Source organism: Herpailurus yagouaroundi, unplaced genomic scaffold (genome assembly GCF_014898765.1).
Source record: "Herpailurus yagouaroundi ecotype Mexico unplaced genomic scaffold, PumYag 213, whole genome shotgun sequence".
Taxonomy (NCBI): domain Eukaryota; kingdom Metazoa; phylum Chordata; class Mammalia; order Carnivora; family Felidae; genus Herpailurus; species Herpailurus yagouaroundi.
The window spans coordinates 1,682,305-1,706,798 of record NW_024412444.1 but is presented as its reverse complement, the minus strand read 5'-3'; the positions used below and the strand labels follow the sequence as shown (position 1 = coordinate 1,706,798).

The 24,494-nt window shown below is 41.1% G+C and overlaps 1 protein-coding gene across 1 annotated transcript in view; it reads right to left on the bottom strand.

Annotated features, from left to right (window-relative positions):
* The window catches only part of SUCLG2 (succinate-CoA ligase GDP-forming subunit beta), a 166,848-nt gene that overhangs the window by 107,674 nt on the left and 34,680 nt on the right, over nt 1-24,494 (bottom strand). The window contains exon 2 of the mRNA XM_040454492.1: nt 7,153-7,294. Within this exon, the coding sequence (XP_040310426.1) occupies nt 7,153-7,294 (142 nt within the window). The remainder of the gene's footprint in view (nt 1-7,152; nt 7,295-24,494) is intronic.

The following is a 24,494-nucleotide window of genomic DNA, read 5'->3' as shown; positions in this document are numbered from 1 at the left end:
TAAACATGTAAATCAAAAGACACAGGGTGACAGAATAGATAAAAAAAAATAATAATAATAAGACCCGTGGATCTGCTGCCCACGAGACTCATTTTAGACCTAAAGACAAGTGCAGATTCAAAGTGAGGAGACAGAGAAACATCTATCATGCAAATGGAAGTCAAAAAAAGTCAGAATAGCGATACCTATATCAGACAAAATAGACTTTAAAACAAAGGCTGTAACAAAAGACTAAGAAGGACACTATATAATAATAAAGGAGACAATCCAACAAGAAAATATAACAATTATAAATTTTTATGCACCCAACAGAGCAGCACCCAAAGACATAAGACAGTTAATAACTAATTCATAATAATACAATAATAGTAGGGGACTTCAACGCCCCACTTACATCAATGGACAGATCATCAAGACAGAAATCCTATCAACAAGGAAACAATGGTTTTGAATGACACCCTGGAACAGATGGATTTAATAGATATATTCAGAACATTCCATTCTAAAACAGCATAATGCACATTCTTTTCAAGTGCATATGTAACATTCTCTAGAACAGATCTCATGTTAGCCCAGAAAACAAGCCTCAACAAATTCAAGATCAAAGTCATAGTATGCATCTTTTCTGACTACAACGTTATAACATTAGAAGTAAATCACAAGAAAAAATCTAGAAAGACCACAAATACATGGAGGTTAAATAACACACTACTAAACAATGAATGGGTCAAAAGGAAATCAAAGTTCATAAAAAAGTACATGGAAACAAATGAAAATGAAAACGTAACAGTCCAAAACCTTTGGGATACTGCAAAAGTGGTTCTAAAAAAGAAGTTTATACCAATCCAGGCCTACTCAAAAGCAAGAAAAACATTAAATAAGCAAACTAACCTTACACCTTAAAGGAGCCAATAAAAGAACAACAAACAAAGCCCAAAACCACAAGGAAGGAAATAATAATGATTAGAGCAGAAATAAATGCTATAGAAACTAAAAAAAACAATAGAACAGATCAATGAAACCAGGAACTAGTTCTTTGAAAAGATCAACAAAATTGATAAACCACTAGCCAAATTCATCAAAAACAAAAAAAGAGAAAGAACTCAAACAAAGTCACAAATGAAAGAGGAGAAATAACAACCAACACCACAGAAACACAAAGTATTATAAGGGAACAGGCCAACATTGGACAACCTAGAAGAGAAGGATAAATTTCGAGTAACATATAATCTACCAAAATTGAAACAGGAAGAAATAGAGAATTTGAACAGACCAATAACCAGCATAGAAATAGAATCAGAAATCAAAATAAAAACGCAACAAGCGAAAGTCCAGGACTAGATGGCTTCACAGACAAATTCTATCTAGGAGTTAAAGAAGAGTTAATACCTATTCTTCTCAAACTTTTCTTAAAAACAGAAAACTTCCAAATTCATTCTAATAGGCCAGCACTGTCTTGACACCAAACCAGATAAAGACACCACCACAAAAGAGAACTACAGGCCAAAAGCCCTGATCAACATAGATGCAAAAATCCTCAATAAAATACTAACAAACTGAATTCAACAATACACTAACAAAATCGCAACAATCAAGTGGTATTTATTCCTAGGTTGCAAGGGGGTTTCAACATTTGCAAATCAAACAATGGGATACACCCTATCAACAAGAGAAAGGAGACAAACCATATGATCATTTCAACAGACGCAAAAAAGCATTTGACAAAGTACAACATTCATTCATGATATAAACCCTCAACAAAGTAGGTTTAGAGGGAACATAATAAAAACCGTATGTGAAAAACCCACAGCTATTATCATCAATGGGAGAAAACTGAGAACATTTCCCCTAAGGTCAGGAACAAGACAAGGACATCCACTGTCACCGCTTTTATTGAACACAGTACTAGAAGTCCTAGCCACAGCAATCAGACAACAAAAAGAAATCAAAGGCATCCATATCAGTAAGGAAGAAGTAAAAACTTTCACGATTTACAGACATGATACTATATATAGAAAGAAAATCTGAACAACTCCACCAAAAAAACTGCCAGAACTGATCCATGAATTCAATAAATTTGCAGGACACAAAATCAATGTAAAAATCTGTTGCATTTTGGGGCACCTAGGTGGCTCAGTCGGCTGAGCATCTGACTCTTGGCTCAGGTCATGATCTAATGGTTTGTGAGATCCATGCAGAAGGAGAAATTAAGAAAACAACACCATTTATAACTGCACCAAAAATAATGAGATACCTAGGAATAAAACTAACCAAAGAGGTGAAAGACCTGTACTTTGAAAACACTGACGAGGGGCGCCAGGGTGGCGCAGTCGGTTAAGCGTCCGACTTCAGCTCAGGTCACAATCTCGCGGTCCGTGAGTTCGAGCCCCGCGTTGGGCTCTGGGCTGATGGCTCAGAGCCTGGAGCCTGTTTCCGATTCTGTGTCTCCCTCTCTCTCTGCCCCTCCCCCGTTCATGCTCTGTCTCTCTCTGTCCCAAAAATAAATAAACATTAAAAAAAAAAAAAAATTAAAAAAAAAAAAGAAAACACTGACGAAAGTAACTGAAGAGGACACAAAGAAACAGAAAGACATTTCATGCTCATGGATTAGAAGAACAAATATTGTTAAAATATCTATTCTACCCAAAGCAATTGACAGAGTCAATGCAATCCCTATCAAAATACCATCAGCATTTTTCACAGAACCAGAACAAACAGTCCTAAAATTTGTATGGCACCACAAAAGTGGTGCCAAAAGCAATCCAAATAGGCAAAGCAATCTTTTTTTTTTTTTTTTCCCAACGTTTATTTATTTTTGGGACAGAGAGAGACAGAGCATGAACGGGGGAGGGGCAGAGAGAGAGGGAGACACAGAATCGGAAACAGGCTCCAGGCTCCGAGCCATCAGCCCAGAGCCCGACGCGGGGCTCGAACTCACGGACCGTGAGATCGTGACCTGGCTGAAGTCGGACGCTTAACCGACTGCGCCACCCAGGCGCCCCTAGGCAAAGCAATCTTAAAAAAGCAAAGCCAAGCTGGAGGCATCACAATTCCAGACTTCAAGTTATATTATACGGCTACAGTAATCCAAACAGTATGGTACTGGCACAAAAACAGATACATAGAGCAATAAAACAGAATAGAAAACCCAGAAATAAACTCACAACCACATGGTCAATCTTTGACAAAGCAGGAAAGAACATTCAATGAGAAATGAGCAGTCTCTTTAACAAATGGTGCTGCAAAAACTGGATAGTAACATGCAAAAGAATGAAACTGGATGACTTTCTTATACCACACACAAAAATAGATTCAAAATGGATTAAAAACCTAAATTTGAGACAAGAATCCAAGAAGAGAACACAGGCAGGAACTTCGTGACATCAGCTGTAGCAACTTCTTTCTATGTATGTCTTCTGAGGCAAGGGAAACAAAAGAAAAAATGAACTATTGGGACCTCATCAAAATAAAAAAAACTTCTGCAAAGTGAAGGAAACAATCAACAACACTAAAAGGCAACCAATGAAATGGGAGAAGATATCTGCAAATGACATATCTGATAAAGGGTTAGTAGCCAAAATATACAAAGAACGTATTCAACACTAAAAAAACTGCACAAAAAATCCAATTAAAAAATGGGCAAAAGACATGAGTAGACATTCTTCCAAAGACATAGAGACAGCCAAAAGACACATAAAAAGATGTTCATCATCATTTAGTATCAAGGAAATATAAATCAAAACTCTAATGAGATATCACCTCACAACTGTCAGAATGGCTAAACTCAACACACAAGAAACAAAAGGTGTTGGCAAGGATGTGGAGAAAAAAGAACACTCATGCACCGTTGGTGGGAATACAAACTAGTGAGGCTACTGTGGAAAATGGTGTGGAGGTTCCTCGAAACGTTAGATTCAATTGAAATAGAAACTTAAAGAAAAAAAAAAGATGATCTGGAGGAATCTCCGATGGGTAAGTAGGAGGAGATAAGAAAAAGAGAAGGTTTGGAGCAACCTCCAGAGGTGACAAATTCCATCTGGGCCAAGAAATATGGAGGCACCCACAACGAGATGGCCAACAGGAGCCAGGAATGTGGGTTCAGACACAAAGAAAGAGCTTTACAATCCATACGGAGATTCCTGGAAATCAAAGGCATGATTAACACCAACACTTATTTGCAAAATATTTTATATGTGTCATTGTATTTCAAATACATCCATATATGAATAAAATATAAAGGTAGTAAGCAAATGCATTTCAGTCATTTACAAATTTTTCAAATTAAAATATGAAGTCTTAACACAGGATCAAGAAACTACTGATCACACGTCTCTTATCTGTCTATGAATGTGAATCACGACAGCGGTGAATTCCTTGGAATCATATGCTGCTGCTGCTGATGATGATAGTAACAAACTCTTATATAGCACTTACTATGTTAAGCATATTACCCTTTTCTGTAATTTTTCTCCATTAAAATATCCTAATTGTCGGGGCAGGCAGAAAAATGCATGTGTAGTCCAGCTTTAACCTTAACCTCAAATCTACTTAGTAAAACTTGTGCTATTGATTCTTGTCTACCTTGTAGCAACAATCAGGTAAACGCGATGAAGTTTTGCCAGATTCTTCTTGTTTTGCTCTCTCTAGCCAACCTCAGTGACTTTTATATTTACAATCAATTTGTTACACTTTTAACTAACTAGAGTTGGTACCATCTCTTCTTCCAATACTATAAATATTCCCTCTGATCAAAACTGTCTATTATACAACAAAAGCCAGAGGAGAACCTCCTTCCTCCAAAACTCCTCCCTGAGTAAGAGAAGGATTACTCATTCATTCAGCAAATGATAGGCTTGGACTTGTTCTCTAAATTCCCTTTTAGCTCTAAATAGGATCAGAGAAGCACTCCCATGGCCACATCACTTAAATGAATTATCACGGGTTTGCACAGGCCCAGGTACAGACACAGCTGGGTCATTCTCAATCCTTTAATCCAGTATGATTTTCCTAAAACCACTCCTCAAGAAACAAAATGGCTTTTTGAAAAGTTTATTTTAATTTTCTTAATTTTACTTTTATTTAAACTTGCTTTATTGTCTCTTTCCCTGCTTTCACCCTGGGCCCAGCATATGAAAGGCACCTCGTTAATTCCTGAAGAGCAAAAATTCTGCCTTACAAACACGGTAGAGAATGCCCAACCATAAAGTGGCAGCTATATAAATGTTTATAGAACTAATCTGTGACTAAGAAGCCGCTTAGTTCAGTAAGCCGAAATCTCCACTGAAAGTCTGAAAGGTAAGCCCTCCCTGCTATGCTCTACCTAAGTGGGGAGGGAGTAGTAATCAGCTGGCTTCCAGAATTCCCTTAAGAAGAATCCCTGGACCTGGAATACTAGCATGTCAGCACATTTGCAGAAATAACGGGGAAAATGAAGACCAAAGACCGACTTGAACTTTACATTTCTTTGTTCTCATTATCCATTCCCCAAACCACAGGAGTATAAAACAAAAATGATCCTTTCGTGTAAAAAGGTTGGAATACTAACCTTTACTGAGTCTATTCCCACACTGCACAGTGGAGCTCTCATCCTCGTGTAGGTCGAATTTTACCTTTTTTTTCACCATGAAAACCAATTTTGATAGTTTTTGAAAATGAAACCAATTTCCATTTCTTAAACTATAAGTCACTCTCAATTTCTAAATTTAGCATCTGAAAATTACAAATTAATTTCCTTCTAGAATGTAAGTTTTAAAAAGAAAGAGGGCTTGCTTATCTTCCACAGCTGCATCCACAGTGCCTAATACATGTGGCTGATAATCAATAAATACTTGTCGAAGGGAAGAATAAACATACATTTCAACTGACATAACATAGAAAGGATCTGGCAAATAAGCATCTGGGGGAACTCTGTAAGGGAGATAAAAGAACAATTACTACCTGAAGTACCTCGCCACCTACTCTTAAAAGAGCATAGAAAATTGGGAAATTGAAATGTGGAGCCTGCTTCTATCTCGCACTCTCAAACTTGTTTGCTACGGCTGCCTGGCAAGGGCAGTTAGCAGATGCTCTATTCTTTCTGGTGGGAAACAATTGCTCTCCAAGCCTGAAGACAAAGAATACACATGCACATCCTTCTAGTGTCCAGATCTAGGCTGACTGACACCACAGCCACCAGCCCCACATGTTTATCAAGTATCTGAAATGTGGCTTGTGTGAAACAAAATGGGCTGGAATGTCAGATACAAACCAGATTTCTAAAGATGAGGACAAAAACTGGACGTACACTGTCCCACTGATAACTGTTTTACGTTAATTACATGTTGAAATGATAGCAGTTTGGACATATTGGGGTAAACAAAATATATTAATAAAACCAATTTCACCGGTTTCTTGTTACTTTTCTTAATACAGAAAATTTTGGAATATTTACGTGGCTCACATTATATTTCTATTGGACAGTGCTAATCCAGACTGACAGTAAAAGAGTCTGTATGCTACCAGAAGGAATATGCGTGGAAAAACAGCAGGATCTGGTTCCTAATTTCACAATCTGTAATTAGGGAGATTAGATTTTCTACCACAAAACAATGTATAGTCTCCCTTGAAGGCGCACACCAGCATTAGGAGATAACACATTAGCCTTAATAGATAATGAGAAAACTGAGGCACAAAAAGAAGGCACTTATACAAAGTTACAGAGCTGATAAATGGGAGGGCAAAACCCTGACCCAAACTCAGCATGTCCAAATGCATGTCCTTCCCCTTCCTCTCCTCCACTCAGAGAACTTTCCCTACTAGAGGCTTAAAAAGGATACCAACCATCTTTCCTGCCTTACCCTGCTGTGGGTTTCTCTTTGATACTCTACACCCTTATTTCTCCCAGCCACTAACCCAAAGAAAAGAGAACTATGTGACAATATGGCTGAATATTTTGGAAAAATTACCAGAGTGACATCCCATATGCTGCTATCTCGTGAAGAAAAGAATCAAGGTTTCCTAATTGGGCTCTTTTGCCTTTGCGATTCAAAAGCTTTCCACTGTATCGGCACCGTTCGTATAACCCGCTACATAGAAATTTACCTACTGGGACACCGCTACCTGTGAGGTCACTAATTTGGGCAAGTGCATTTCACCTGTTGTGAATTAGCTTACTTAGTCTCTTAGCAGCCTCCAGAGCTTCGTTCGCACTGTCTGCTACAAAGAATCTTTGAACTTTCACTCCATTGTCAGACATCAGTTTCTTGCTCTGGTATTCCTGCAGGTTCAGCCATCTTCGGGGGGTTAACTGCACTGCCTAGAGAGATTGAGAGAGACAGAGGTAAGAACGCTTACAAATAAGAAAAATAACAGTCAACGTATGTAGCCAGTCTTATAGGTACCCACAAACAACAATCAGCAACACCTTTTTTTTTTTTTTTAATTTTTTTTTTCAACGTTTATTTATTTTTGGGACAGAGAGAGACAGAGCATGAACGGGGGAGGGGCAGAGAGAGAGGGAGACACAGACTCGGAAACAGGCTCCAGGCTCCGAGCCATCAGCCCAGAGCCTGACGCGGGGCTGGAACTCACGGACCACGAGATCGTGACCTGGCTGAAGTCGGACGCTTAACCGACTGCGCCACCCAGGCGCCCCTTTTTTCTTTTTTTTTAAATTTTTTTTAACACCTTTTTTTAAAAGAAAAAAAAACTCCTATATAAATACTTCATGCTTGTTCTTCTAATCAAAAATGTTTAAGACAACCACACACACAAATGAATGCAGGTTTAAAGAAATGGTGAGAAGTGAATAGGGTCTATCATCCAGTTAACAAGAATGTACCGATATCAATTTCCTAATTTTGGTATTGAACTAAAAAGACCTAAGATCTCAACGTGAGGAGAAGAGGGGGAAGGGTATGTGGGACTGCTGCACTTTTTTTGCAGCTCCCTGAGTCTGTAAATATTTAAGAATAAATGAGACCATTTAAAAAAAAAAGAATAAAAATTATTTTCTTAAGTTTATTTATTTGACAGAGGAAGAGAGGGCATGCAAGAAGAAGCTGGAAGGGGCAGAGAGGGGGCAGGAGGAGAAAATCCAAATTAGGCACTGCACTGTCAGTGAAGAGCCCGACTCGGGGCTAGAACCCAGGAACCATGAGATCATGACATGAGCCAAAACCAGGAATTGGAGACTTAACTGCCTAAGCCACCCAGGTGGGCACCCCTTAAGAGTTACTTTTTAAAATGTTAAGAAATGCATTATAAAGGATATACCTCCCCCACATTCCCACCCCAAATAAAGTTCATAGCATTATTTTAATAACTGTGTGCACATTGTTAGTCACTAAGGTATCTCAGAAAATTTTCTTAACACTTTGAGGCTCAATGGACCACAGACTAATCCACTTCTTTGCCATAGTTTTTAATGGACTCTAGGTACAATCATTATGTGATGAAGAAGATTACCTCTTTCACAAACCAAATTTGAAGACGGTCACCTGAAACAATTATCATAAATAAACTACTTCCTAAAAACTGCAACTCGTGTATTAAAGTAACTTTGCCTACGTATCATGCAGAAGTTTCTTCCAATGTGCGCTATCGATTACTTTTTAATCTGTGCTGAAAAAAAGTAATTAAGGAGCAGAATAACATGAACAAATAAATTCTCATTTTTTTCAGTAAGATCAACATCATTCCCTATTTTTAAAAGAAAAAAAAATGAATATACCTAGTTTAAGCTCATTTCCATCCATGAGTCCTGATGCAAAAAAACAAAACAAAACAAACAAAAAAAACAAAAAACCACTGCCCCAGAGTAGGTTAGACAACAATACCATTAATGCACAAACCGAAAAAGTCAATCATACAACAGGATCACAAGAGTGAAGGAAAATCACCTGTCATACTGCCTAGCGTCTTTTGTCAATGGCCTTGGTGGACGGCCAAAGCAGTTTAAAGATATCTTTCTGTTCCACTCTTCTGAATATTGGTAATGCTGTTTTCAATGCTAAAGCTGTCTGCACTTCTTTAGAAATAAATAATACCAGAGTTTTAAAATAAATTGCCAGAGAAGTTATGGTCACATCATTTACTGTATGGTTTATTAGCTGTATATGATTTGTTAATCTTACTTCTGAATTTTAAGTCTTGATGAAACATTAGTAATTTGAAAAACACAGAATTTCACACATGAACATACACATTGACCTAACAGTCTTATTAACACATCACATAATGTACCAAAAAAATTCAAGTTTAAGACATTTAGTGAAAGTCCCCTAATGAAAGAAAAGATTAAACGTTAGATGTATACTATATTCTGGGACCACTTTTAAAAGGCAGATGGGGAAGGATCAATAGATTAAGTATATGTTGACATACCAACTTAAAGCCATTAACAGAAAAAGAAAAAAAGAAATACAATTTGTGAAGAACATTTGAGAGAGACTAAAACTGCCACAAGTATGGTGTGGTCAATTCCTTTTCATTAGAACACTCACGGTATTAATTTTAGATATGTTAATGCAATCTGCTGCAAACTAATTGCAATTGATCAAGAGACCAGCTTCACAGACATATAATACATATTGACCGTTTCTACATTGACTCAGATGAAAAAGCCTGCTTGAAGTCTGTTGCTCTTAAATTGAAAACCAACACAGTGAACACAGTTCTGAGCCACTGCAGATACGCAAGCTATCACTCCACAAAGCAATCATCTTATAGAATAATCGGCTACCTTTGTTAACCTAAGCTCAGAAGAGCAGGGTCCCTGACTGGGTCTAAAACTGCATGAACTCAGCTGCACTGACTAAGAATTTGTGGTACGTCTAGAGAGGAAAAGGTTAAATCCACCTCTGCATTTTCAGGAGGAAGAAAAAAGGAGAAATTTACTAAGTAAGTGGATGGTGTAAAGTATGCTAGGAATATAATCAACTGCTGAATCATAAAAACAATAATAAGAATAGTTTCATCTTCTATTACGGAGCATTGGCCATGTGTAGGCAGTATACTAAGCTCGCGTGTTATCTTACAGTCAAGGCAATCGTGAAAAATGAAGTAGTATTATTTCTCTCTGTAGTTGTCACTGATGCAACCTTCCTCCTTCCAATACTTCCTTGCCTCAGATGAAGTTACGTACGGCTGTGTAAGATCGTTCATAAATACGTATGGTGTGTAACTCACCTGGACCAACATCTGATTGCCAACCCCTCTCCCCCTAAGTTCTCTCTGTCTTGACATGGGGAATGGGAATATTCATGCGGCAGCTAATCTATCAGCCAGGGGCCTCAAGGAAAAGAGACACATTCCCAGGTCACTCACATAGAATGTGTCATAAAAAATAAACCTTTGTGGATTTTTAGCCACTGAGATTCTGGAGATTACTTGTTACTGTTATGGAACCTAGCTTATCTCTACCATCCTGACTAAAAACCATCTTGAGGCACCTGGGTGACTCAGTCAATTGAGTGGCCAACTTCAGCTCAGGTCATGATTTCACGATTCGTGAGCTCAAGCCCCCTATTGGGCTCACTGCTATCAGCGTGGATCCTGCTTCTGATCATCTGTACGCCTTCCCCCGGCCCTCCCCTGCTTGCTCGCTCTCGCTCTCTCGCTCGCTCTCTCTCTCTCTCTCTCTCTCTCTCGAAAGTTAACAAACCAAACCAAACAAACAAACAAACAAAAAACATCTTACAAAATCAGGAAACCCAGGCTGAGGGTTAAGTCACTGGCCGAAGATGACAGGCAGCTGTGAAGCAACAAAACTTCTCTGATCAACAGCATCAATCTGCTGTGTAACACTGTTGGTCTCCCGTGTTTATATTCTGGTCTCGCATTCCCAGAGGCCCCTTGATGATAAAGACTAAGACCACGATCAGTGACATTGTGTCCTTGTCTTCAGAAGGCCAGAGGTCTATTAGGAACAGACACACGCATGATGCGTGTGAGGACAAATGCGTCAGGCTTTGGGAGAGAGGACGTGGAGATGAGAGCAGAGGCTCACCTAAGGCACTGGCAGAAGCAGTTTATTTTAGCTCGTAGGAAGACTGTTAAAACCTTAGACTAATCTCTTCTCGGGGAAGCCTTGAACTCCAGAACGTGAACGGTGTAGAGCAGTCTGAAGACCATTTGGCCCAGTAGGTTTCAACTGTTTCTGCCAGTTATTTACCTGTTTGCCATCAGGTCAGTCCCCCGGCTCTTTGCCAACTGGCTTCTGCCTAAATCTGAGACTGTGCTCAGAGACTGAAAAGTGAGAAGAAGACTTCAGGCTTTGTCTTCCTCTGAGTCAGGTGGCGACTCCAGCAGTGACTGCCGTTCTTCTGACGTTTCAGCCCCCAATCCCACCCCAGAAAGCCCGTGCTTCATTCCTAATTCCAGCTCACACTGTCTGCCCCACCAGGACTCCAGCACTGAAGGGCTGGCCCTGGACTCTGCTAACACCACCTCCTTCTACCCCTCGAGCTCCTACAAGACTACTGCTGTTGCCAATCCCCGGGTGGCCTTCCCAGCCCTGCTCTGCCTTCCAAAAGTCCTAACGCCTTTGTCGGTACTTGGGTGGCCCTATTAAACCTATGAAACAACGTGGCCCTCCACAGAGCCTGAAGGTGCCGCTTCAAGGCACAGGAGTAGAAGGACAATGGCAGGGGCCCTCTTAGGAAGGGGACTTTGGGGCCCTCCTCTGCGGCGGTTTCTCAGGAAATCATGTTTCACAGACTGGGCTTCCAAAGGATGGAAGGACTAGTGGGGTCCAACCTCCTCATTTTACAATCGGGGACCTTGAGGCCTCTACAGGGGAGGTAACATGCCTAGGGATCCTCTAGGGGGACAGAAGCAGGTGGACAACTAGACTAATTCCAATGTTCTGTCCTTCCTTCATTCAGATTTTGGCAAACTGACCATATGAGGAACAGCACCACATTCTCAAAACAGCTAGGGTGGGTGGGCACCCGGGGTTAGTTCCGTCTGGGCTTGCATGCTGACCTTTCCATGGCTACCTTCCCTACCGTGTTTCTTGGCCAGAGCAAGCATTTCCAAGCTTAGGGAAAGTAGGAAATACAACTTAAAAGGAAAGCATGGCATAAAGATTTAAGGGCCTGTGGGAACAAGGGAGCAGAGGTAGACGAAAAAGAATGAAAAATGAGGGGAAAAGACAGAGAGAACCAAGAGATAAAAAGACAATGACTAAGCAGGCAAAAATTCACAAGAAAACTCAAAGCACAAAATTAGACAGCTACACAGAAAAAAATGACACGACCAAGAAATCATCCTTCGCCCCACGGTTTTAAAATTAGAGGTGCCAAGACTACTGAAATAGCAGCACAGGAGGAGAGAAATCAATAAAGGGAGTAAAGAAAATGTCATTGAGTGGGGCGCCCCCCAAAGGGAGGCTTGGTGAGCCACACCTGCCCACTGGCTCTCTGCACTCCCTCGGTCTTTCCGCAGCCTGACAATCCACGGCACTGCCTCACTCAGAAGGCAGAGGAGCAGAGTCTGGAGAGGAGCTGAAAATCCACTAGCAACCAGGGAAGTAGAAATTACAACAAAAACGAAGGTTTGGTGATGACACTGGTGAAGGTAGGCTAAAACCCGCCTCCCAGTACACGACACACCCACGCAAAGAGAACACCAGTGCAAGCACCTTCAAGACCAATGTGACGGCATTTATGAAAACTAGAACAACTACACCCTCTAAACTGGAAAGTCTCCTCCTTGGGTGCTTAATTCAGTGAAACATGAACTGGGGACATACAGTGGAAACTTCTGTGTACTGCTGTGTATAGTAAAGGGTAAAGTTGGAAGGTATCTAAATGCATACCAAACAGGAAATGGGCTGAATAAACCACAATATATGAGCCATTCAAAATATCGGTGGCAACACAATTAGCACCCAGTATCCACGTGGTCCCCTACTTCTCAGTTCTTTTGCAGCTAGGGTGCCACAACTTTTAAGCAACCAGGCACAATCCTCCGGGACCCTTTTCCTTGGCTGCAAGGTCCTGGAGACCCCAGGTGGAGAGGGTGGGGGCACAGGGTTGAAGCAGCCTGGATTACTGACTTACTGTACAGACTACTGCCTTGGCCTTGCAGTCACCTGACCCACAGATGCATGAATGAGAAATAAACCTTTGATGTGTTTACCACTGAGATCTTGGGAATAACTTGTAATCGCCTCATCGAACTAGTCTAGACTGGTAAGTATGAACGTCTTAACATTGATTGTTCTCCAAGGCACATTACTGAAAGAAAATAGCCAGTTTCTTTCAATATTTAAAGTACAATAACATTTATATTTCCGACACGTGTGTCCACACACAACACCACATTCTCTATCTTTTAAGAATGGATGTAGCTATGGGGCGCCTGGGTGGCTCAGTCGGTTAAGCGTCCAACTTCAGCTCAGGTCATGATCTCACAGTCTGTGAGCTCAAGCCCCATGTCCAGCTCTGTGCTGACAGCTCAGAGCCTGGAGCCTGCTTCAGATTCTGTGTCTCTCTCCCTCTCTCTGTCCCTCCCCCACTCACACTCCGTCTCTCTCTCTCTCTCTCTCTCTCTCTCTCACAAATAAATAAGTTAAGAATGGATAAAGCTATACATACATACATGCATACGGAAAGCTCCAGATTAAGTTCACTAACTCAATGCCAGTAAACTTGGGAGGGCAGACCAGAAAGATGGTAATCAAAGGAAGATCTACCCTAGTCTATAATTTTTAAAACATTTTTATAGAAAAACATTCATTTATTATTCGTGCAATGAAAATCAATCTCCTTAGAGACAACACTGAGGGGAAGTAATCAAACCCAGGCTTTAACCCAAAGGCATAGCCTTAAGTATCTATTAACTCGTCTGGGAAATGAGGGCTTGCACCCTTACTTTAGCTACCCAGAGTTCTCCAAATGCGGTGCGAAATCAAGGAGAGGGGGCCAAAGGCTCGCATCCTCTGTTACGCAGAACTACCAACCCTAATATAAACTCCCACTGTGAGATAGGAAGAGGCTCTTAAACCTCATTTCAAGCTTTCAACAGCAATGACGACGGCAGAATACAAACAAGGAATTAGCTGTACACTCGGAGGAAAATACATTCCCCTCTCACTACACGCACGGCAAGGCAGGCAGATGCTCAGTGGGCTGTGGCAGGCCAAGAGTCGGAGTGTGCTGGTTATATTTTAGTTTCTGTCAGTGTTATTCTGTATGCAAATCAGGACCCATAAATCCACCTTAGTCACGTTACCTAGGAAATACGAGGCTTCAAATAAACGTGTTGATGCACACGAAAAGACAGATATAACTCAGTGTGTCTCAATATGGGTATCACAAAATAAAAGACCCGCTTGCTTAAAACAGGCTCTGATGAAGAAGTCACTTCACTATCACCCTGTATAAGGGACTGAGTGGAATCCTGTTTCTAAGAGGAAAATTGTAATAGCAGCAATAATGACAATAAAAATAAAAGTACTCTTCCTTTAACCCCTAATGTGATGATGTCAACTCCTCCGCCATAAAGACAACATGCTAAAAAAAAAACAAAAAAACAAAAAAACCAGAGCCTATAGAAAAGAAAAACTAATGTCAGATGAGGAAGAAAGCGTTAAGAATATGCATACCAACACTCTGCTACATTTCATTATATGTTCAGGCTAAAGTGTGGGGCATTCATTTGGAGTCACCTTTGGAAATACACCATCCCTTTTATCTAGAACTGGCATGTTCCTGACCCTTCTCCTCTTTGCACAAAGAAATGAATTAACCAATTAATCAGTACTCTGCGGCTGAGCTCTTTGCTCTAGTAGGGGTACAGGGAGACCATGATCACTTACAAAATGGAGGAAACTAATCCATCCTCACAGGTTGCTTTGAGGATTACGTGGGTTAAAATGTGCAAATCAACTGGGATAGTGTGCAGCATATCATAAGTACTCAAAAGAATGTTCTGCTCTTATTACGAACGCAGAACTACAAAAGGGGAAAGAAAGTATAACAAGGAAATACTGAACAATCCCCAAACTCAAAACAGTAGGTGATCCCGTCAGTGATAAAGAGGTGTCCACAATGTCCTGCTCTTCATTTTAAATGCATATGGGGAAGTATTTTTAAATTGTGATAGTGGAAGGGCACCTGGGTGGCTCAGTTGGTTAAGCACCAGACTTCTGCTCACATCATGATCTCACAGTGTGGGGGCTTGAGCCCCCGCGTCGGACTCTGAGCTGGCAGCTCAGAGCCTAGAACCTGCTTCAGATTCTGTGTCTCCCTCTCTCTCTGCCCCTCCCCTGCTTGCTCTCTCTCTCTCAAAAACAAATAAACATTCAAAAAAAATAAAAAAACAAAAAAATAAATTGTGATAGTGGAATCTCTACACTTAAATTACTCAACAGTCACAGAAAGAGAAAGGATGGTAATTTACAGTAAGAAGGACCAATTTCACATTCAGTGAGCAAATTAAAATGTGCCATGCTAAGTACATTGGCTTTCTACCTCATTTGAGCCAGGGTACCACCACCTCACAGAGGAGCAAATGTGAGGGTCAGAGAGATTAAGTAACTTATCTAAGGCTACTCAGCTGGGTGAATGAGCGGAGATTTGAATCCAAGTCTAAAAACCCCAAGAGCTTTCTATTATTCCAACGTGTTTTCTGTTTTTTTGTTTGTTTTGGTCAGTTTCTGAATCCTATGTCAATAAAAAGGTCTTGCAAAGACCACAGACAAAAACCATACTGCCATTTGTGACTTAAATACACAGTTTCCCATTTAAAAGGAGGGCAGCTAAAGCAGCGGACAAACTGAGAACACTAACGAAGGTTGTGCGGTACCTGAAAGAATGTGCTCACGGGATGTGCAGCTTCACCAGAGCAAAGGGCTAGAGAAGGAAAGTAAAGTTTACTGATGAAAAGGAAAAACAGCTGGGCCCTTCTTTACAAGAGATCAGACTAGGGTCAGAGGAGGAGCCCGAGGCCAATTGCGTTCCTCTGGCACTGTGTCTCTGACAATACCACACCACTCCGTCTAAGGATCCCACAGAAGGGGTGGGGGGTGGGGGGGTCAGCATCTGTTCAAAAAAAATTAAAGAATCTGTCCCACCAGAAAAGAAATTAAAGTTCACCTTTCAGACTATCCAGAAGTTGGGTCACAGCAGGTTTCTATTTTAGAATTAATTCTTCCCGGGGTACCCCAACAAAATCTCGTATTTTTAAGCAAACCAAATACTAGCTAACACGGAACAGTGCCACGAAGTTATAGAAGCTATACTATACACTTGGAGAGCATTACCTCATATAAAACCCGCAACAACCCTACAAGGAAGAAACTGACAGAAGCCCATTTTACAGATGAACAAATGAAGGCTGAGAGCAGCTAAGTGTTGCTAAGACGAACAGCGACGGTGAGGGGCTGGGCCACACTGCAAATGCAGGCGTGCCTGACTCCACATCCACTCTTCAGTGAAACAGTAACCGGGAATTCTGACCCCCACCCAGTCCACAAAAGTGGGTCCTGAGCAGTGACTGGGGCAGGAGGAGGAACAGGAGGCCCTGTATAGATTTCACCGCAGGAAGGTACAAAGCTGTCCTGAAAATGAGGTTGGAAAGAAGAATGGGAAGCTGTGAATGAGAGAAAGATTTGTGGATGAGATGAGTTGCACTAAGTCAAAAGAATGAAGATTCTCAAAGACAACTGCCTCCTTTTTATCCTAGGTTCAGCGGAAAAGCAGCATTTTTTTTTTTCAAGGAGCAAAGAAATGTGAAGCTCTTTGTAGTCAGGACAAATGCCCAAAGGAAGTTTCGTTCCCTAACTCCACTGCTCTGCCAGCAGCAAAAAAGAAGGAGAGGGGGGAAAATACAACACTGATAAACATTAGCGTTATTAACACAACAGCAGAAACAAACGTATAAAAGGCACCGAAAAGACTGAAGTGCAACATTTCAAAATGCCTGCCCATCCCCTAGAGGACAGAGTGCCAGCTCGATTGTGTCGCACAGGAATATCACCTTAATTTTATACTGTGAACAGAAGTGGGCAAGGTTTATTTACATGAAGAAAGAAAACAAATTAAGGAAAGGTAAATACAGACTCGCATTTAACTCTACTAAGGAAACTGCAGAATCTGTACTCTGTTCATTCATTTAACAGTCTTCCACTGGGCATTTATAACGTGGTGGCCACTGTGGCTGGCATCTGAGATCCGCTGGTCCACAGCACACACAAGTTCTCTGTTGCCACAGAGCTCGTGTCCTAGGAAGGGACGCAGGGAAGACGGACACGAACACATAAATGGAGAATGTAACTACAGAATGGGACGTGCTAACATATACAGGATGAATTACGGATACAAAGAGCACAATGTCAGTAACCTCTGAAGAAATGACATTTGTGCAAAGACCAGAAGACAGAAAGGAAACAGGCATGTAAAGAAGCTGAGGACAAACCTAGCAGGCATGGTCCAAGGCCCTGAGGCAGGATACAGTTAGTTAGTGACAGAAGCTAGGGGGAATAAGTCAGAGATGAGAGTGGAAAGGGGAGCAGGGACCAGACCACGCAGGTGCTTGGAGGCTGCGGTCCAGAGTTTAGTTTAGATTTTATTTACTTAGTGTTTTAAGCGGGGAAGTGAGATCAAGTTCACATTTTAGAAAAGTCATTGTTTTCTGTTTAGAGAAGGAAACCACTTATGAAAGCTGCATTAAACCAGACCAGACTCAGCAACATTTTCTATAAACATCCAAATAGTAAATAGTAAATAGCCAAACAGTAAATCTGGCTCTGAGGCCAGATCCTCTCTGTGGCAACTCCACTTTTGTCAAAGCAGGCATAGATAATATATATAAAAGAATGGGCATGGCTATGTTCCAGCAAAGCTTTATTTGCAAGAACAGTTTTAGCAGAGAGGCCGCAGTTTGCAGACCCTCAACTAAATAACAGAGAAGAGCAGTGAAGGTAGAAACAGAGAGGAATGAAGGGATTCCAGATAAGTCTGGTGATGAAATAAAGCTTACTATGAATTAGATGTGGGCTTTAAGGTGAAAGGGAAGCTAGTATTAGACACACACACACACACACACACACACACACACACACATACACACGACATACTTAGTTCATGTGAATCTAGTGAATTTTATGTACCTGCTATCTATAAAAGAAGCATTTCTTTAGAAGCATTTCTATAAAAGAATCTTAACTTTGGATTTTTTGCCCAAACTGGTCTTCGTATCACACTTAATTATTGAGAGTCCCATCCACCATTCCACCACATCAGAGCTTCTGGTTCTTTGATCGTATAACCATCTTTCATTATTTAATATTAATCCCAGTGTGTGACACGCAAACCGCCCTGCTACAGCCCCATTCTGCTATGCTGGCCATCTGCAACTTCTTACCAAGGAGAAAACAAGGCCTCCCTTGATTAAAGAGACACCACGTAGGAATAACAAAAAAAAAAAAGAAAAGAAAAAAAACCAACAAAGAAAAACCTAAGAATGAGGGAATGAGGAAGCTGTGATCTATTCGATGAACACTATAAAACAATTCAAATAAATAAGGCAGTTCTTGAAATGTATCAGCGCAGATGTACTTCCAAAGTAAAACACAGAAAAAAAAAGTGACAGATAAGAGGGACACATAAGACTATGCATATTTAAAACAGGAAAAAAATTAAGCCATCTTATAGAGACAAATGAAGGGGTTCAGAGTATGACACCCTAAAATATGCCATAAGCATTATTTTGAGCTGAAGATAACAAGAAAAATTCTGTTCCCCTTTTCCCTCCATCAAAGAGGGCAGGATGAATCTTAATCATGGGACATAAATCTACACTCTTAGTCCAGAGACAGCAGCATGAGGGTCACCATAACAAACATCAGTAACCCTTATCTTCTACTGGTGTCCCCAGAAACTTTCCTCCCCATAGTTTGCTGCCCCTAGAAGCTCCAAGTCCTTTTCCTTTGCCTTGGTACTTCTCTGCAAATTTACTCTTCTTTTGATAAGATGCAACATAAGCCCAAGTTCTGACCACCGCTTTGAGTTACATATGAGTATTCTCAGGGCTGTGTGCACCTATTGATAAACTTATTTTTCTCTAGTGAATCTGTCCTTTGGCAGACTAACTTGCAGGACCTCAGCCAAGGAACTTAACAAGGGTAAAGGAAAAAAGTGTTCTCCTCACCTCCATACATAAATTGCCATACCAAAAGTCTAGAAGCTGTCTGGGGCACCTGGGCAGCTCAGTCGGTTAAGCATCCGACTTCGGCTCAGGTCATGATCTCATGGTTTGTGAGTTCAAGCCCTGCATTGGGCTCTGTGCTGACAGCTCAGAGCCTGGAGCCTCCTTCAGATTCTGTGTCTCCCTCTCTCTCTGCCCCTGCCCTGCTCACATTCTGTCTCTGTCTCTCAAGAAGTGAAAAAACATTAAAAAATATATATTTTTAAAAAATTTTTAAAATAAAAAATAAGTTAAAAAAAAGTCTGGAAGGTGTCATGTCAAGTTTAGGATAGTGACTCTGTTAGAGAGAAGGAGAGAATGCCACAGGTTTGGGGAAGGGGCACCAAGAGACTTCAAGTTTATCAGTTATGCTTTATGTCTTTTATTTAAAAATGATCTGAGAAAATAGCAATATTTAAAATTGTTCATACTGGACACACAGATGACTGTGACATAAATCTCAATATCCTGCATTTTTTTTCTAAATAAAAATGATTACATACTTAGTGTAATAAAGTTAATAACCACACAATTCCATGACAATGAAGTTATTAATCAATAAAATGAAAGAAAGTAGGCTATAAAACATAATTGTAATCAGAAAAAAATAAAAAATAAGTTCTGGAAGAAACCTGAGATCACGCTGAGCCAACGGCCCATGCTATAGAGGAGGGGCTGAGGCCCGGAGGCATTACTACACCTGCCCCCAAGCGGGCACTGCCTCAACAAGCCAGTGCAAAGCGTCCAGCCACGTGCCCTGGCACTGCCCTCGCAGCACACTAACACTACACCTCTGAAGAACAGGCAAGCTCAGGGAAGGAGGGCAAGACACCGGTTTTCATCTCTGGACTCTCGAAGGTTTATGCCAAGTGCCTTGGTCTCACGTCAGGTTTATGTTCATAAAAATCAGGATTTTGCTCACTTATGACTTAAGTGAATAACTCGGAAGTTCTTTACTGAAAATTAGGTCACTGCTTCATCTCATAAAAATGGGTGTGTATGTGTGTGTGATTTCTTTAACTCACTCAAGTGAGTTTTGCTACCTCTGGCAGCAAAAAGGGGTTTTAAAGATTCTAAGAATAGTCTCAAGTAAAGTGCTAACTTCAAATCAAATTCAAAAGAGTACAATAATGGTATAGCCATGAGCTCAACCTTGATCAATCTGAGGCCATTAATTGCTCAGCTAACCCCAGCCAACCTTTTTACACATTTATACATGCCATCAGAGCAAACTATTACTCTCACGAGTTAAGAGAGTCAGAAGGGAAAAACACTACATATTTTTTTCAACCACATTAAACAAAAAGATTATCAGGACGAAAAGACCCTACGGGGTGTTTTTCAAGTTCTCCACCCAGAATGAGCTTGTGATATGGAGCAAGTAAAGAGATATTATTAAGACACAACACCCCACCCTCCAGGGGTGCTGGGAGGAAACATACACACAAGGTTTGTGAAGGGGTTTGTCATATGTGCGTTCAACAGAGCCATGACAATGGGTCAAATGTGGTCAAAGTCAGTGCATCTGATACAGCTCCGTCATAAACCCCTGTCCCCTTCCTTCCTCCACCCTCTTCTGTTCCCAATTTTAGCCCTTCTTACACTAGTCCCAAAAGTCCTGTCCAATAAATTCAGGGAAAGCATGCAAGGGGCAGACTTCATTTTAATCAACCCACTCATGTTCTTTCTAACAATCATGTTCTTTCTAACAATAGTTCAGGATACATTGAGTTTGATGGGATTTACCTGATAGAAAGAGACTTCTCATTACTTCTTTGTAGCGCCAGTTTTGAGCGACCAAGCTAACTCACTCTCCCAGGTTTGCCTGTCGCCCTGGCATGCTGAAGAAATGACCAAGAGTAGTAAATGAGCGACCTTTGCTGGAGAAATTCCTGAGACTGTCTCTTTGACATTTTGAAGGTTTGTTGTACAGAATGATAATTGGCGTCTGCAAGGTTCTAAGTCCACTGTTTGTGTTTAGAAACTGATTTCATTCTTGGAGCGCCTGGGTGGCTCAGTCGGTCGAGCATCCGACTTCGGCTCAGGTCATGATCTCACGGTCCGTGAGTTCGAGCCCCGCGTCGGGCTCTGTGCTGACAGCTCGAAGCCTGGAGCCTGCTCCAGATTCTGTGTCTCCCTCTCTCTCTGCCCCTCCCCCGTTCATGCTCTGTCTCTGTCTCAAAAATAAACAAACATTAAAAAAAAATTTTTTTTAAACTGATTTCATTCTTGTTGATGAGTAAAATACTGCTACTATGGAAAACTAGACCTTAGAATTTTCTATTAAGAGAGGTGACAACAAGCTAGGGATTATCCCTTTTTTCACATTTGCATTGTTAGAATCCTCATTTACAGAAGAAATTAAATCCACTGCCCTTCCCAATACTCTACATGTCATGTCCTAGTTATGAACAAAAAGTGCATGCCAAATCTTTCAGTTCACATTAGTTATCTTTTCTCTGGCAATAATTTGAGTTTCTTTACCCAGAGTTGGTGGGGGAGGGGGAGAATCACAAAACCTTACCTATACCTGTGCAAATAAACCACAGAAGTTAAATTCAAGGCAAGCTTTGAGAAAACTTGATAACATAAAAATGAAACTTCAAAATAATCCCCGAAAAGAGAATTTATACAGTAGTGTAGCATACATGACATTCATTTTACTTCAGAAAACTTTTGAAAGAATACGGTCATTCGTTTGAAAAGTCTACTATAATGATGGGAAAATCCAAAAAGCCCACACAGAAAAGAGGACCCTTGCAAAACATTTAATCTGACACTTAATACCCAAGCAGCAAAGAAAATAATATTCCAACCATAGCATACCTTCTTAAAATTGGGAGATTCAATAAAATCAAAGAAATCTCAAGTATGTTTAATCCCCATGATTTTTCTTTTAAAATCTTATACAGTGAAATGCTGTACGATATTACCACAATTGAACAAACTGTCCAAACTGGAAGTTAACAGAGAAAATGAGACATAAAAGAGCAAAATATGACATCTGCTCAGCAATGTCCTGATGACGGGTTCAGGAGCTGATGGTGAAAAACGGGCCTAACAGGGTGAGACGGAGAGTCCGTAAGCCACCTTTCCCCGGGCACTTAGGGCAGGTAACTTTAACCTGTTTACTTAGGCTAAGTAAGAATATCAACCACAACAACCTTAAAAGGTTGTTGGAAAGTAAACTAAAAGATTTTTGTGAAATCCTTTTTCAATGGGGTCTGGGATCCAGAAGCAACTTCAGAGCCAAGAAATTCTACCACAATGGAAACACAGTGTTCCATTACGTTCCCTCTGGCCAGATCCAGCCAGCATCCAAACGGCAACTTAAGGATAAGTAGCCTAAATATCTTCTCTTGAGGACTTCCTTGTTTGTATGAGAGGGCACAGTCATCTAAAAATTGATCTCTCAAGATCCTGCTATCTTTGAGGCACCAGACCTTCCCAAGATAAAGGAAACACGCCAAGGAAGTGCTGCCACACTGATGGCTAGAAAAGTAACCTAAGACCTTGTGACCAAACCCCAAAAGCAATCCACTGGAGAGAAAGAATCCCCTACTCTACAGGGCCAGATGTTGCGCTAAGCAAAGGCAGGAACAGATACAGAAAGGAAGAATACGAGATTGGAACAATATGCCTAAACAAAATATTCATAGCACTGGGGAAAATAATAAAGAAGGCAGTGGGCGCCTGGCAAACAAGAAATTGAGAGGAATCCCTAAAGAATGGCAGGTCAATAAGAAATAGATTGAAGTAAAATCCCACAGCTAACAGAGTGCAGGATGAGACTGTACCAAAAGTGGGAATAGCTCTGGTTATATTTTAAAGTCGAAAGCTCTCAGGGACACAGGGAACAGAGGAGGTGCCAAGGCAACCATTAGGAAGACACTGTGCTAGGATATGCTCCCAGACAAAATCAGTAATGGTGGGGCATCTCCGACACATGAAGAAAAGCCCAGTTCCTAGCACCTATGGCGTGGCCACACCCTCTGTACCTCCCCCCCCACCCCCCCCACCCCGTTACCGATGTCAGGATACTGTAAGCACATTATCAAGAATAATTAAACAATGGAGGCCCACTAGCATCAGCAAAGAGAAACAAACAGAAGAACAAACAGCTGAGGAAAAAAGATCATGGAGCATACAGCACAAAACCCCTTGAAGACGTACCAGAAACCAGAGAGATGGGAGAGGACATTATACCCACCAAAACATTAACTAGAAATCTTGAAAATTTAAAACTGATCACTCAAAGAAAGTGGGGGAGGGGGGGGAGGGCAAGGTTGAAAGTAGAGGGGATAAAATCAGAAAACAAGGTAGTGAGCTAGAAATTGAAGAAGGAAGGCTCATGGTCAAGTATTTGGGAAATATGTCATTTTGCTTTCCTTACTTAGAAATTCTCAATACACGTCTTATTAAAGGTTCTGAGAAGTCCAACCATTAAAAAAAATCAATAACTATATTTTATATGGTCTTCCCACACTTGGGCCATATTAGTGATGTGCCAGTTACTGAGCTATTTTTTTATCATTCCAAAACCTCCCTTCTAGGCGGCTCACCACTTGGCGGGCTGAAACTCTCCAAATGACCTTCTCCTTTGCCAGCTGGCTTCCCACTACTTCCCGCCAAAATGCGGCACAGCTGGGAGACTAACAGGCTGAGGGACAGAGAAAGTATGTATCTGCTCCTCTAGGGTGCCTGATGTCCTACCATCAGAGCCCCAGCCCCAGCTCTTCACCCTAGCTGTAGCAACTGCCTCCAAGAGCAGTTAGGTGCAGCTTATGGGTTCCGCCAGCAACCCCACACCAGCCTCAGAGCCGGGGGAACCAGCCAGGCAGTGCCTCTTCCTTAATGCTCTGGGTCCCTGCTCTGCAGGAGGGCTCCCTCCATGTCTCCAGGCTCTTCCAGAGCCCCGGTCGCTTCTTTTTATTCCAGGCATGGTAGCTGCTTCCTGCAGTTACAATCTCTGCTGGAGTCCGAGTTCTTTTTGCCCTTCCAATACTTCCTTAATCAGTTCTTGAGGTTAAATGATCCCTGTTAAAATAACTAGGGTCATTTCTGACTGGACCCCAAATTATAAAAGTGGGAGTCGAAAGGAAAGTCTGAATACAGAGCAATGTAGTCAGTGCTTCTCCCTGTTTCACACTTTCTTACCTGTAACTAATATTCTATACTTGCACAGCTAAGACACCATGTCCACTGAGCAAACTCTTGTCTTGTTCAGGATGAACACCCAGCACCTACAGCACTGGAAGATATACAGTTGGTACTCAATTCAGTTTTCTTTTGAATGGATGTATGTATGAACGTACAAGACG